At 41.5% G+C, this 16,756-nt stretch overlaps 1 protein-coding gene across 1 annotated transcript in view; it reads right to left on the bottom strand.

Moving 5' to 3' along the window:
* Window positions 1-1,770: 1,770 nt before the first annotated feature.
* Window positions 1,771-16,756, bottom strand: part of Kat6a (lysine acetyltransferase 6A) — a gene marked incomplete at its 5' end in the record, with an annotated part of 97,434 nt that continues 82,448 nt past the window's right edge. The window contains 2 exons of the mRNA XM_031391222.1: window positions 1,771-1,818; window positions 2,222-2,314. Of these exons, the coding sequence (XP_031247082.1) occupies window positions 1,771-1,818; window positions 2,222-2,314 (141 nt within the window). The remainder of the gene's footprint in view (window positions 1,819-2,221; window positions 2,315-16,756) is intronic.

Below are 16,756 nucleotides of genomic sequence, written 5' to 3'. Positions count from 1 at the left end.
ATCCAAGAAATACACCAAGAAATGTACCAAGGACAGGCATCACCTTGGAGTAGAAGGATGGGAAAGGGTAAAGCAAATAGACACAAGAAGCAAATAGGTGAAGCTTTTAAAATATCAGATAAAATAGATTTTTAAACCAAAACTAAAGTAGATATAGGATAGGACACTTCATACTTTTTTCTTTATTTGTTTATATTAAATATTTTCTTTATTTACATTTTGAATGTTCTCCCCTTTCCTGGTTTCCTCACGAAAAGCCCCCTATTCCCCCCGCCCCTGCCCACTTCATACTTATTAAAGGAGAAAATACACCAAGATGATTTTAAATCCTAAACATTTATGCACCAAACATATGGACACCCAAGTTTATTAAAAAACAAAACAAAACAAAAAAACTACTGCAACTAAAACTACATGTTGACCTTCACACGGTGATAGTGGGAAATTTCTTTGTTCTACTCTTGCTAGTAGACAGGTCATGCAGACAAAAACAAAACTGAGAAATGCTGAAGTTAAGTAACATCAGAAACCAAATGGACTTAGCACTCTACCACACACTGAAGAACATACTTTATTCTCAGCAGCTCATGGAACATTCTCCAAAACTGACCACATATTCCACATATTGAGACACAAAACCTCTCTCAACAGATATAAAAGTTTGAAATAGCACCCTGCATCTTCTCTAACCACCAAGGAGTAAAGTACAGTCAAAAACAGAAGTGGAAGAAAATACACAAACTCTGGACACTGAACAACTCACTATGAATGAAAGCTGTGTCAAGGCAGAAATCAAGAAGGAAATTAATTTGTTTTTTAGATTTGAATGAAGATGAAAATACAACATACCTGAACCTAAAGGACATAATGAAGGTAGATCTGAGAGGCAAGTTCATTGTACTAAGTGCCAATATTAAAAAACAAAGCAAGCAAACAAAAACTGGAGAGATCGCATACTAGCAACTTAACAACACACCTGAAAACTCTAAAAAAAGCAAGAAGAAATAAGATTAAGAAGGAGTAGATGGGAAGAAATCATCAGAGATGAAATCAATGAAATTAAAACAATACTACAAATCCATGACATTTGCTCTTTGTGAAAATCAAAAAGACTGACAAACCCTTAGGCAAATTAGCCAAAATATGGAAAGAAAAAATCCAGATTAATAAAATTGGAGACGGAATGAGGGACATTACAACAAACACCAAGGAAATCCAGAGATTCTTAAGGATACACTTTAACACCCTGTATTCTGAGGACTCTCTGTGCCAGTCCACACCCAGACTTCCTACATCATTCACCAGAGTGAGTACCCCTCCTCACGTCTTTTCCATAATCTACCAAATTCCGCCTGGGTCCCACAACTACTCCTCAGCCTAATCTGGCCTTCCCTGCCTTCTGGGCAGAGGAGCTCTAGGCTTAAGCCAGTATCCTCCCTACCTATCTGCCATTGCTTAGGGCTCCCCTTCAACCTATCTAAACTTTCCACTCAGACCCATCTATCCTTTCCCTCCCAGCCTGGAACACGAGGTCCATCCTGTCCCCCAGCTCAGTCCCCCTGCTCACCTTGACTTCTTTCCACCCAAGCCATCTCCAACCTCTAGACCCAACCTGCCCCCACATCCTCCCTCACTCTCTACTTTATCTATGACAAACTTAAAACTAACAAAGTAAGTTCACATGCATAAATTTCATGATAGGAAGAGCAAGCCAGTATCTTCTCTCCGAAACCCACTAGTCTTATAGAAATGCTTGCCAATGAGAATTATCTACATGAAACCCAGGACATGGACATTTAAGAAACAATCATAAAGCTCCTGAAAAAGATCAAAGAGTTTAAATCAGACACAATGAAACAGATGAATGAATTCAAGGAGAAAGAGTTTAAGGAGATTAAGTGCCTGAGGGATGCCCAAAAGAATGCAAACATGAGGCTGATGGCAATGGCAGACTATCCAGAACTTGGAAATGGAATTCAATAAAGAGATAGAAATGTTCAAGAGTATTCAAGCTGAAATGAGGATGGAACTGAGAAACCCAATAGAGACTCAAAGGAAAGCTTTTGTGTAGAGTGAATCAAGTGGCAGACAGAGCATCAAGTCTTGAACATACAGTAGGACCTAGACCAAATAAGCAATGAACAAGACAAACAAACAAACAAACCCAACCAACAAGGAAAAGAACACATAGGAAATGTGAACACCACAATAAAAACCAAACCTTCAAATTATAGGCATAGATAAGGGAGAAGAATCCCAAGTTAATGGCATAGGTCAGATCTTCAACAAGATCATTGAAGAAAACTTTCCCAAACTAAGGAAGAACACACCCATACAGATACAAGAAGCACGCGGAACGCCAAATAGTCAAGATCAGGAAAGAAATTCCCCATAGCATGTTATAGTTAAAACATGAAGCATATATGACAACAAAAATGTGTTATTGAAAGCTGCAAGAGAAAAAATGCAAGTCACACACAGAGGAAAAGCCATTAGAATAACAGCTGACTTCTCAATGGAAACTTTGAAAGCCAGAAGAGCCTAGAGAAAGGCATTCCAAGTCTCAAAGACTATGACTGTCATCTTAAATAATATATCCAGCTAGACCATCTGCCATGACTGAAAGGAAAGGAAAAATGTATAATGACATAAACAGCCTAAAATAATTATACCCAGCAAACAAACCAAACCTAAGGAAAATACAGGAAGCTATTTTGGGCTAAAGAGAGGGGTGAGCATAGCAGAGACATTGTGGTATTGAAACACAAGATACCACTGAGAACACAAATCACAACACCCAAAAGCAATAACAGTGCTCACAGCTAACACACACAGTTAAGTAATAGCTGTAAAACATCACCGACTTCTGTTCCCCAATCAAAAGACACAGAGTGACTGAATGGATCTACCTTCTGCTTACAAGGCACACAACTTGGTTTTGAAAGATAGACACCATTTTAGAGTAAAAGAATGGGCAGAAGTGCTTCTGTCAAATGGGACCAGAAAGCAAGCAGGTGCCAGATCCTAAGATCTGACAAAATAGATTTCAAACTAAAACTAATCAGAAGAGGCAAAGAAGGGGACTCATTCTAATCAAGGAGACAGTTAACCAAGATGTTACTCTCCTAAACACATATGCCCCAAACCCAGGGACACCTAGTTTCATGAAAAGACTACTACTGGAATTAAAGACTCCAACCATCACCAATAATCCATTAATATTAGGTGGCTCAGCCCAATAGACAGATCAACAAAATAAATAAATAAATGAATAAGCAGAGGGCCGTCAGAATTAACTTACATTATACATCAAATGGACTTAGCAGATAGCTACATATTATTCTATCCAAACACCAGATCATATACATTCTACTCAGCAGCATATGGGAGCTTTTCTAAAACAGATCACATCCCGGGACACAAAACAAATATTTATAAATTCAAAAAGATTGAAATCACTCCTTGCATCCTATCAGACCACAATGCACTATAACTTAAAATTGACCACCTCTGGTGAACACACAAGCTCATGGAGATTAGACAACTCATTACTAAACACTGAATGGGTCAAAGAAGAAATCAAGACAGAAACTTCTAAAAATTCCTAGAACTAAATGAAAATGAAAACAAATCACCGCAAACCATCTGAGGCATGTTGAAAGTGGTTCTTTGAAGAGAACTAATAGCTCTAAGTGCCTACAGTAGAACATGAGAAAAAGCACAGACAACGGGTTAATGATGCAACTGAAAAACTCATGAACATCCAAACCCAAATCAACAGCAAGAAATAATAAAAACCAGAACTCCAGTCAATGAAACAGAAATGAAGAAAACATACAAAGAATCAACAGATCTAGGAGCTGGTTTTGAATGTTTTTGAGAAGTCAAACAAAATTGACAGACTCTTGGCCCACCTAACCGAAAGGTAGAAACACCCCAAGTTAAAAGAACTAGAAACAAACAGGGAGACATTGCAACAGACACTGTGGAGAATTTTCAAAAAAGCTATAATAAATCTACCATCTGACCAGGTAATGCGCTCCTTGGCACACGCCAGGTATCCGGCATCACACTCTAACATACCTGCTAGTCATGTTCACTGCTGCTCCACTCACAGGAGCTGGGAAATGGAAGCAACCTAATACCCTTCAACTGTGCACAAGGAAAATGTGAGCCATGCTGTTCCTCTATTAAGAAATGAAACCACGAATTTTGCAGGTAAACGAATGCAACTGGAAAATATATTGAGCAAGGAAACCCAAACCCAGAGCCACAAATGCTGCGTGTTTTCTCTCACTGGAGGCTCCTCTCTGCAGATCTTCAGACCTGAGTACCTAGCCTGGAGTATCTACAGAAACAGGAAACTACACAGGACTGCTGCTAGGATAGTGGCTTGGGGATCATGAGGGAGGAGAATAGTGAGTTACAAGTACTCTGATTCATGAGATGGGGGGGGGCTGTACCTCATTCAGCTCTCTCCAGAGGGACTTCTTCTGAAATAGATGGGATCTCATGCAGAAACCTGTACCTGGACAATGCATAAAGAATTCAAGACTCTGGAACACTCAGTCTCAAGTGGGATGTCTATCAAACTCCTCCCTAGACTCAGGATCTATGGGAAAGAGGAGGCAGAAAAACCCTAAGAGCCAGAGGTAATGGGGATTCCAAGGGAACAGTGTCTCCCAGACACAGCAGGACTGCTGCACACATGAACTCACAGAGACTGCGGTACAGTGCACAAGGCCTGGAGAGGTTCCAGCTAGATGGGGTCCCAGCACTGACAGGGAGAATAGATACAGAACCCTACCTCTAGAAGGTATCTGATACGGATACCAGCTGGCAACGGGAAAACCAGTTTCATTCAATGGAATGTATCATCCACACTCCAGGGCAGGCCCCACATTCAGGAGCAGTTGGCCAACACAAAATGAACTGCATGTTTTGTTTTGTTTTGTTTTCTGGGCTACACGTTTCTTATCATTTTGTTTTGCCATTGCCTATTAGTCCTTTCCTTATTTGTTTTGACTTTTTGTGTTGGGATTTGTTTCTGTGGGTTTGTTTGTTTGTTGAGAGAGAGAGACAGAGACAGAGAGAGAGGGAGAGAGATAATATGAGCATAAAGTTGGGCAGTGAGGATCTTGGAGGAGATGGGGGAAGGAATTCACAATCAATATATATTAAATAAAATAATCAAATATACATTAAATAAAAACAATTAATTTTCTTAAAAAGGGAGAAAAGTGAACTGTGCATAGTGTGCATCCCTGGCCACAGGCTCAGCAACCAGCTGCTCCCAGCTGCCTCAGGCTCAGCGACCAGCTGCTCACAGCTGCCTCAGGCTCAGCGACCAGCTGCTCACAGCTGCCTCAGGCTCAGCGACCAGCTGCTCACAGCTGCCTCAGGCTCAGCGACCAGCTGCTCACAGCTGCCTCAGGCTCAGCGACCAGCTGCTCACAGCTGCCTCAGGCTCAGCGACCAGCTGCTCACAGCTGCCTCAGGCTCAGCGACCAGCTGCTCACAGCTGCCTCAGGCTCAGCGACCAGCTGCTCTCAGCTGCCTCAGGCTCAGTGACCAGCTGCTCACAGCTGCCACAGCCAGGGCTGCTCTTTATCACGTGCCCCTGTCTCCAAACTGAGCGGAAACAACCTGTCCCTTCTTTGCTCTGTTTTTGTCAAGTATTTTGACATAGCAGAGTGCAATAAGCAATACAGCGCCTCCCTCTAGAAGAACTATGTGCTAAAGTCTTAGTTGTCAACCTGAGGTGACCCTAAGGGGTAAGGTGGGCCTCGTTTCAGGAAGCTAGGTCCCCGTGGGGACTTGCTTTTGAAGAGGATGTTGGTGCCCCAGACACTTCCTTTCCTTCTTTGATTCGAGTTACCATGGGGCGAGCAAGCTTAGTCTGTCATGTGGTTGCCATAATGATGTGAGGTTGCTACCCTGCCATAGATGTAAAACACAATGGAGCCAGGTGATCGTGGCGGGAGTCTCTGAAACCACGAGGCAAAATGAGCCCTTTGTCCTTATAACAAATAGTTTTATAATCATGAATTGCTTGCATGGCATAAAAAAAAAACTGATAAGCTGGACCTGATTAAAATAGAAGCGTTTCCTTTTCAAGTCAATGCTAAGAGAATGCAAGGACAAGCCACAGACTTAGAGAAAACATGCGAGGAAAACATCGGAGGGGCTGGAGAGATGGTGTAGAAGTTAAGAGCACTGACTGCTGTTGCAGTGGGCCTGGGTTCTGTCCCCAGCACATGTGTGGTGGCTCACAACCAGTTTCAGAGGCTCTGATGCCCTTATCTGGTCTCCACAGGCCCTGCACACATAGACACATGTGGGCAAAAACAACCATAAAAGTAAATAAAATGTCAAACAAAACAAAACAGACTTGCCATGCCGGTGCCCTTTGCGCATCAGGGCCAAGAACCCCAGCACAGTCTCCAGTATGCAGCAAGAACCCCAGCACAGTCTCCAGTATGCAGCAAGAACCCCAGCACAGCCTCCACTATGCAGCAAGCTTGAGGCCAGTCTGTGCTGCCTCTTACTTTAAACAACCAAAACACAGCTTGTAAGGGACAGTCACCCTTAAATAACCAATGAGCATTTAAGTATGCCTAAAACTCAATTAAAAACAACATCAGCGGTGAGGATGTGGAGAAAGAGGAACACTCCTCCATTGCTGGTGGGATGGCAAGCTGGTACAACCACTCTGGAAATCAGTTTGGCAGTTCCTCAGAAAAATGGACATGGTACTACCTGAGGACCCAGCTATGCCACTCCTGGGCATATACCCAGAAGATGCTCCAACATGTAATAAGGACACATGCTTCACTATGTTCATAGCAGCCTTATTTATAGCCAGGAGCTAGAAAGAACCCAGATGTCCCTCAACAGAAGAATGGATATATACATTTACACAATGGAGTACTACTCAGCTATTAAAAATGGGGAATTCATGAAATTCTTAGGCAAATGGATAGAACTAGAAAATATCATCCTGAGTGAGGTAACCCAATCGCAAAAGAACACACATGGTATGTACTCACTGATAAGTGGATACTAGCCTAAAAGCTCCAAATAACCAGGATACAATTCACAGACCACATGAAACTCAGTAAGAAGGAAGATCAAAGTGTGGGTGCTTCAGTCCTTCTTAGAAGGAGGACAAAATACTCACAGGAGCAAATATGGAGATAAAGTGTGGAGCAGAGACTAAAGGAAAGGCCACCCAGAGACTGTCCCACCTGGAGATTCATCCCATAGACAGTTCCAAACCCAAACACTATTGTGGATGCCAAGAAGTGCATGCTGAAGGGAGCCTGATATGGCTTGTCTCCTGAGAGGCCCTGTGAGAGCCTTACAAATACAGAGGCAGATGTTAGCAGCCAACCATCGGACTGAGCATGGGGTCCCTAATAGAGGACCTAGAGAAGGGACTGAAGGAGTTGAAGGGGTTTGCAACCCCATGGGAAGAACAACAATATCAACCAACCAGACCCCCGAGAACTCCCAGGGACTAAGCCATCCACAAAGGAGCACACACGGCTCCAGCTGCATATATAGCAGAGGATGACCTTGTCATGCAGCAATGGGAGGGGTCTTTGGTCCTATGAAGGCTCGATAGATGCCCCAGTGTAGGGAAATCGAGAGCTGGGAGGTGGGAGTGGGTGGGTGGATGGGTGGGTAGATAGAGGAACACCCTCATAGAAGCAGGGGGAGGGAGGATGTGATAGGGGGTTTCCCGGAGGGAGGGAAACTGGGAAATGTAATTAAAGAAAATATCCAAGAAAAAAAAAAACCAGCAACAACAAACCAAATTTTAAAAGGGGCAAGAGACATAGACAGACACCAAAGAAGATAAGATGATAGATAATGCTATGGAAGAGTGAATGCATCATAGCCTCCACCACTGGAGAGACTCCAGTTAGGACAGCAAGGCACCGCTGCGCACTCACTACAACACAATCTGATGTATGGGTGACACATATGTTGCTGAGGATGTGGGACACAGGAGTACAGCCAGCTTAGAAGACAGCTCTGCAGCCTCCTACAAAATCCCTACAAATTTAATTTCTATAAAAGCAGTCAATATGACGTAAGGACCCGGAAATACTTCAAGCTCACACATTGTCTTACTATAAAACGCACCAGTTTTCCCCCCTCGATACGTACTCAGAGAAGATTAAAAACTTATGTCCATGCAAACATGCAAAGGGATCTTTATGGCAGCTGTAATGGCAGCTGTGAATGCTGGGAGGAACAAGGGCTCGCCTACCTCCTCCAGGGGTGAATAAGTAAACTGTGAGCATCTAGACCTGCGGAAGGTTATTTTCCCTAAAAGGAGAAGGCTCTCTAGCCATGAAAAGTCATGACAGGAGTTAGAAGCATAGTACTTGGAAGAAATCCTCCTCAAAGGACCACATGAGATTCCAAGTAGATGACTTTCTAGAAGAACAAACTAAGGAACTGTGGGGTTACTGAAGAGAAGGGCGGCTGCTAGGGATTAGTGCGGGGCATGACTAGGCAGGGCGGAGCAGCTCGGAGGTGCTGAGACCGCTCTGTATGGTAGAACGCTGGATGCACGGAGTTATGAATTGTGAGGCGTACAGGACACAGACTCAGCGTGATGGTGTGTGCTGGCTGGAGATCCATCAGTTATGGTGAGATGTCAGAGGAAGAGAGGTTGCACACGTGTGGGGACGAGGCTTTGAACTTACGTTTGAATTGTAGGAACCTTAAACGGCACCACTAAAATCATTAAACAGAAAAATCGACCTACCACTGTTACTACAGGTATTTTTTTTTTTCACTACAGTTCCGGGTACTTTTGTCTAGTATATTTTGGATTTATGTTAATGGAATTATATGAGTTTAGATTTTCATATCTTTCTCACAAAGTAAAACTTTTACCATTATCAAGTAGTATCTTTGTCTTAATCGTGCTTCTTTGCCACAAACTCTGTTTTTGTCTCAGCTTAACATAGCTGTGTCAAATTCCCTTCATTAGCAACCTTCTGATACAGTTTTGGTCCTCTTAACATTTTTAAGTTTTCTTAAGATTTTATTGCCTTGTTTTCAAACAGTACCTAGTATTCTTTTAGGATTTCTTTCCCTAGTTACTGTATCTTTTCAATGGAATTTCTAGTCCATTTACAAATACTTTAATTATTGATGTATTTATACCTATGTTTATTATGAATTTTCAACTACTTGGCTTGGTCTCTTATGTTGTCTTGTTTTGGACTTAATACTTACATTTTATCATTTTATTTTTGATTGTGAGCCTAGCCTTTAATGACTGAGCCATCTCTCAGCCCCATTTTATCATTTTATATCCCCATTACTTGGAAATTAGGTACCCTGTCTGCATTCATTCATATTTTACCTATTTACCCTAGAAACTTAGAACATGTATTTTTAACTTCTCAATAGCTAAAACCAATCAGTATGATGGAGAAATGCTTCAACTTCATTCATCTCCTGCCACTATCTGAGATTAGCATGCATTACCATTAAATACAATATTCCATTCAGCTCTCTTTCTTACACAGCCTAGGCCCATCTGCCCAGAGGGGGCACTATCCCTGTGGGCTAGGCTCTCCTACATTAGTTAACAATCAAGAAACTTCCCCACGGGCCAATCTTATGGAGGCACTTTCTCAGTTGAGGGTCCTTCTTCTAAGTGTATCAGGCTGGCCACCAAGGTTAGCCATCAGAACATGTGTGTATAATAATTTGTTTCACACACACATTGTATTCCCATATACTGGCTTACAATTAGAAAAGTGGGGGTTGGCAAGGTGGCTTAGCGGATAACACACACACACACACACACACACACACAGAGAGAGAGAGAGAGAGAGAGAGAATAAAATGTAATAATAAAAAATTTAAAAGTAGTAGCAATATTTTGGCTATACCAACAGATCCTAGAAGAAAAAAAATCAGGAGAAAAATTGCTGAAATCAAATATTCATTCATAATATAAACTCCTGGGAAGCTGGGAACCAGATGGGTTCTTTCACACCACAGAGCCAGTCCTGTCTCCACTACTTCTTCCTGTCTCCACCTGGTAAGGCCTAACCCAGTTATGCCACAAAAGATAAGATTCAGAGATTCCATCCAGAAGTCAACCAAAAATAGTGATGAAAATTAAAGGTCTCAAAGGCAACCATGCTCAGTGAGTGGAAGAATCAATACTGTTACAATGCTATCAAATTGATTGTTAGGGTAAACATAATCACAATAAGATCTCAATAGGATTGTTTAGCAGTCTGAAAAGCTAATTATAAAAAGATGAGTCTATATATATGGAAAGCCCTGAAGAACCTATCACTCTGAAGAAGAAAAATAGGAGGCTCTGTTTGATGGAATATGAAGATTTATTTCAGAGCTACAGTTAAGACAAGATACACATATATAGATAAATGACAGACTAAATATTCTGGAAATTGACTAAGGTACATATGGACATGTTTCGCAGTAAAAATGAGCAAATGTTATGGGAACTGTGTATATGCATAGGAAAAGTAAAACTGGCCTGAGCAAGATTAATTTATGTGTTAAAGATTAACTATGTAAACAAAACAATGATGCTGTTAGAAATGATAGAGGTACAAAATAATCTCAGAGTAGAGAAAGTCTGCCAGGGGGAGTAAGGATTGTGGGGTGAACCTGGAAATGTTTAGGCCAGTCAACTGGCAGCTCTCCTCCGGTCTGTCTTCCCTTTAGGAGATTCCCTTTCACATCAGGAACCTCTGCTGGGCACACTTAGCTTTGTGGTCTGTGAGCTAAGCAGGTCTCTCACACTTCAGAGTCCATGCAGCCTGGATGGCTAATAATAAAGACAAGGAGTGTCTTCCAGGTGTGCTGGGATTTTAGGAAGCAAACCCAGCCCTGAGAGCCCTCAAAGCGAGCACTAAACACTCTCTGCTGTAGATGTCAAGAACTTACTTGGAGTTTTTGAAGCTTTTAGAAATATACCTGTTATGTCTACAAAGGTGCACCAGAGAACCCAAGTAGGATTAAACAGAGCAGCAGCATTTGTAATAAGCTAACTGGAAAGAGCCTACGTATAGGTTAGCTTTAGAATATATACATTTTTGTGTAGTCATGGAATAAAATATTGTGCAATGAGAGCAGTGAGCTACAGAGGCATCACTATCTTAAATTTCTTAAGAGTTGAGGGATGCCACATGCAAAATGTCTATGATACCATTTCTATAAAGTTCAAAACAGTACAATAAAACAAAACTATGGTAACTGAGACTGCACAAGCTTCGGAAATTGTGTGTGTGTGTGTGTGTGTTTGGTAGGTAAGGAAGGCTGGGGTGGAAATGGTGTTGCCAGGTCAAGGTGGAGAACTACTAGGCTGCTCTTGTTTGAAAACCTAATTTATCTTCACAGGTACTTTATACATGGCTATACATGGTTTAGATTTGTCTATATATACTTTATTTACAATTGAAAAGGCTTAATTAAGAAAGTCATGGGGGTGGGCACTGCTGGAGAGATGGCTCAGGTGTTTAGAGCAAGCTGTCTGCTCTTCCAGAGGACTCGGGTTTGATTCCCAGCACCCACTCACAAGGTGGCGCACAACTATCTGTAACTCCAATCCCAGAGGATTCCACACCTTCTTCTGGCCTTCACAGGCACAGCATGCATGTGATGTGCGTACACACAAAATAGAGGTTAAAAAAATGACAAAGGAGCTTGGCACTGTGGCACACGCCTTTAATCCCAGCACCCAGGACACAGGTAGGATGACCTCTAGGCCAACCTGGTATACATAGTGATTTCCAGAATAGCCAGAGCTACACAGGGAGACCCTGTCTTAATCAAAACAAAATAAACATATAAACATATGTTAAGAACATAAAGGAACAAAATCCCTCTTAATAATATTGTTTAAAATGAATGTCTTCCCAGTGAGAATTCACTCCTCACAGTTGAGATTACCAATGAGAAGCTCTTTAATTCAGTGCCTGTCTGGCTCTGGCTTATGCTTGAAGAGGATCTGGCCTCAACTAGATTTACTAACTCAGATGCCTTAGGCTTACGCATTGCACACATGCTGACATCCTTAAATCTCTTGCGGGTCCTTGGTCCAGCTTACACTTTAAAAGAGACTGCACGTCTGGTCACTTTAGACAGATAGGACATCTATCTATACAGCAAAGGCATTGCCAGGTTTATTGCTTACGTATAGCAATGCTGTTTTCAAGAGCTTGTTCCTTGGGGTCAGAATCATGCCTCTTCCTCCCCAGCACTGGGCTACCAGGGTGCCGGTGGCACTACACTTGGCTTTTACTTCAGTAACAGATCACTTGAACAACTAGGACTTGTTTATGCACGGGGCAACGCCTTCATCTTCTTAAAAAAAGCTCTTTAAGGCCGAACTGAACATGAGAGATGTTGAGTGGATGGCTTGTCTCCCAACATTAAGGAGCTGTCAATTTTTCAATGTGTATTAATAGAAATTCCAGAGGAGTACAAAAGGCACTGCAGCTGGCTGCTGTGTACATGCTAAAGAGCAGGCAGATAGATACACAAAACTAAAGACGGTTGGCGGCAATTAGCATCATTCCAGAGAACAGGGTAGAAAATGTAGCATCGGGAATGCCTATGTAGCATAGTTAAGTGTTAGTGTTTTTCATTGAAATACCAAGAATGTAATTCACTCAGAATGTGTATTCACACTAGCTACAGGGAAACAATCCACTATGACTACTACTGTTCTGTATTTTAAAATATCTCAAATGAAAGCCTTTTCCATCTCTGGACCTTTCCTATTTCAGGTATAAAAATCAAGCTGACACCTTTCTGAAGCTTTATGTAATATGTACACCACTATTTAGACTCCTTATTAGGAGTGAGGAATTTCCATTAAGCCCCAATTTGTAAATCTGGAAAAAGAAACTGTGAACCACCATCCATTGGTCTGTGCCACATTATGTAACTCTACCATCTTATATAAGCCTGACCCTTAAAAGAAAGGCATTCACAAATGGGGTGGGTTTTTCTCGGGGGAACTGTCTGCTTTTAATTGGATGAGAATGCTCATACAGTCTACTCATTTGCCAACATGAGAACTCCAGTCTCCTATTTACGGACCTGTTTCAGGATTTCCTGAAACCCACTGCTTTCCCAATTCAAGTCCTACATGTTTGGTTCTGCAGAGGGTGGTTGTTTTTGTTAATTTCTATTTACTTTTTCATCAGATAGTCATCACCAATGACCCACATCTTGCATATTATTAAAAGGTTAGAATATGAAAAAAGTAACTGACTTGACCAAACTGTACTTAGGGGATTATCTGAAATAACTTTCATTTAATGGGCTACACTGTCAGCCTCACAAAACTTTGGGTCTCAGAGAAAACACAACTGTCACCATGCTACAAAGGAAGTGGGAACCTACTGGGTGCCCTAATTTAAAGGAACAGGATTCCTGGCACTCTAATGATTGGACTTAGGACCCTCAGCAGTATTGATCTAGTTTATCCACCTCTCTATACCGAGACCACTCATAGCCTGGCTATAAACAGATCTACTTTTAAATATATTGAAATGTAAGACAGTGAGATGTCAAAAATGCATATACCTTCTGGTTTCATCATCTCCTTTGCAGGAAAATCAGGATTACTTTGTGTTGAACTAACTGAAAGCCAGCACTTTGCAGTAGCAAAGGCAAGCAACACGTTTTGACACCCACAAAGAAATGGTGATGCAGAGTAGTGACAGACTGCAAATCAGCGAAGGCAAGGAGGGAGGGAGATGCCAGAGACACCCTATGTAATTTCCATAGCATCGGACTCAGACCAAGTGTCTGCTCTGACCCACATACACTTCTTTAATTGCTAACTTGATGTGCCAGGCCATGTAAATCATGATGGCCACTTAAACCTATGCCTACCTCATCCCTCTACCACGGGAAAGACCAATTTTCTATAGTTAAGTCTCATTTTCTGGACTGTTTTATATCCAAAACCCTAAGTGATGGAATGAAGTGCAGTAACTGACACACACACACACACACACACGCACACACACACATACACGCGCACGCACATACACACTATGGGGGGGAGGGAGGGAGAGAAGTGGAAAGGAAGGAGGAATAGAAGAGGAAATCATGCTTTAAGTCCTGAGTGTATATACACACAAAATCATGCATGCATATATGACACAAAAGTAGATACTGTTTATGGCAGCAAGGAGGAGTGACAAGATGGGAGGGGTGAGGAATGGGAGGTGAGGAATAAGAGGCAGGGGAATACCCTTAATGTACATTATATACTTGTATGAAGATCTATAAACACTAAAGTAGCAGAAGTGTACTGGAATGGAGTGGATCTGGCCCTTGAGATTAAACTCGCTATAAACTTAGCAACTGAATTGGACGTTTGGCTGTTTCTGAAATGAATCTTTTAAGATAAATAACAAATCGTACGTAGAAAGTATTATATAATTATAAAATAATAATTTATACAAAACTACACTGTTATTACAGCTGTGTCTCCCTTTTTGTCTAAGTATATCATAACCCCCTTAGGTTTTCAAATGGATTTCTCTAGAAAATTCATTTTTAGAATTTTCTTTAGAAAAAGGAGAAATGAGCAATCCAACACCCCTTTGATCCCGGAACTCTCAAAGCAGGAAGTGGATCTGTGCAAGGCTACCACCCTGGTCTGCAGCAAGTTCTAGGCCAGGCAGGCCTATACAGTAAGACCTTGCCTAAGGACAACTACCATCCCAGTTTGTGTCGGTATGTACTCATTCACATAAAAGGACACTATGGTGAGTATGAAGAGGATTAGTATGCAGTCTCTGCGTGGAACAAGAACCCTGGAAAGTCTGAAACATTTGAAAGAAAAATTCCACAGGCAAGACAGACATCCAAAATGGCTCAACATAATTTATTTTTTTTATGTTAAAATGTACAGAGTTCTTTTGAAAGTACTTGCTAGAAAGGGGGAAAAGATATTACATACAAGGAAAGGGAGGGAGGCTGCCTGGCCAGGAGCGCATGACATGGAGAAATACAAAGGCGTTTAGGCACCCCTCCCCTGGGCTTACAAGTCACCAGGAACAAAGTACAAAGAAGTTACAAAACAGGAAAAGCAAATATAAACAGACAGGAATAGACTTAGTTTGTACATGCGGCTTTTAGAGGCATCTGGAGCTCTATTCACACACTCTAGAGATCTCTTTAAAGAGAATTTTTATCTTTCTTAAAATAGTTTTTAATATTCTACAACAAAGATAAAAAATTTTAAAGATGGAATGAAATGAAAAAGCTCTTATTTTAAAAGGCATCAAAGTCACTAACAAGTGAGTTTTTAAATTTCTTTTTTAGAAGATTACCCAAGTTATCTTGCTAAAAATACATTTTTTTAAAACAGAAGTGAAAAAATGACAGGTACCAATATTACCGTGTTGGATAATTTTCTTTTATAATATAGAAAAGAACATATTTTTTTCTACAATAGTTCTACAGTCACAAAGAGGCTTGTGGAAAAGGGAGCTGCCTGATTGAATTTAAAAACGAAACAAAACAAAGAAACCCAAACACAACTGCAAACCAACAGAAAGTGAATTCACGGCCCTCATTTCAACAGCTTCTCCTTCTGCCTTGACCCACCCTCCTCCCAAATAGACCTTCCCTCCCTCCCTCCCATCCCTGCCCCATCCCATCCAGGAAGCAATGACACAGCTGAAGATGTGGGGGAGGGCAGCACGGTGCACATTCTACAGAGATGACTGGGAACCGGAACAGTATATACAGAGAAACTGGGTCCTACACAGCCTTGCACATGCTGAGTTGATAGCGGTAGTGTGGAATTCTGCTTTTCTATCTAACACACTTAATTGAGAAAGCCAATTAAGGTCTATAAAAAAGCCCAACAAACCTGTGCATTTGAAAAAATGTAATGCCTAATTAGTACTTTAAAAATTTATCTATATAAAATGTACAAATAAAGGAGAGATTTATGCTTACAGGTAACTTCTTAAGCATTGTCTCCTTTTGGATATTTGACTGCACATACCAAGTGGTATAATAGTTTCCATCTTCTAATGATGGAATATATAATATATATATAATTATGATTATATATATATAGTTTTTTACCTATCCCTGGAGCGAGTAGGAAGAGAACAGGCAAACTAGTGAGACAACATGTGAGCCTCCTGAAGCCCTACTGCCAGCCGTGCCCTACTATGCTGGTGGTGGGTCTCTCCTTGCTCGTCCTCACAGGAGAGGGGCTAGTGCACACTGGTTCTTGGGGGTGAATTCAGGATCTCAGGACAAAATGAAAACGAGAGGTATGCATCACTTCTGCAGCTACAAGAGTCACACCATCATCTCCCTTGGGACTCCTTCTGCACCAGGGGTTTTCTAAGTCACTGATACTACAGTCGTTCATGGAGACTATGGATAAGATATGACAGGCAAATCACAGGGGCTTGCTCTGAGGGTTCCCAGAGTCAAAGGTGCAAGCACAAGACCCTTAGTCCACATTTCCAAGTACATACTACAGAGGTGAGTGGAGTGTGCATGTTACGGCTGATTCACCAGGTGGTAAAGGCCAAGAGGTTCATCTCCCCTTTCTGATTATCAGCTGACCATCTGTGCCCTCCAAAGGCTGGAGTAGGATTGCAAACAGCTTTCCTCTGAGATTCTGCTGTTAAGTGAGACTTACAGTAGTTTTGTGTCTCTGAGTGCTGAGTGGGAATATTTAAAAAAAAAAAAA

This window comes from Mastomys coucha, unplaced genomic scaffold (genome assembly GCF_008632895.1).
Source record: "Mastomys coucha isolate ucsf_1 unplaced genomic scaffold, UCSF_Mcou_1 pScaffold22, whole genome shotgun sequence".
Classification (NCBI taxonomy): domain Eukaryota; kingdom Metazoa; phylum Chordata; class Mammalia; order Rodentia; family Muridae; genus Mastomys; species Mastomys coucha.
Note: the sequence above shows the minus strand (reverse complement) of the source record. Positions and strands in the feature narration are given on the sequence as shown.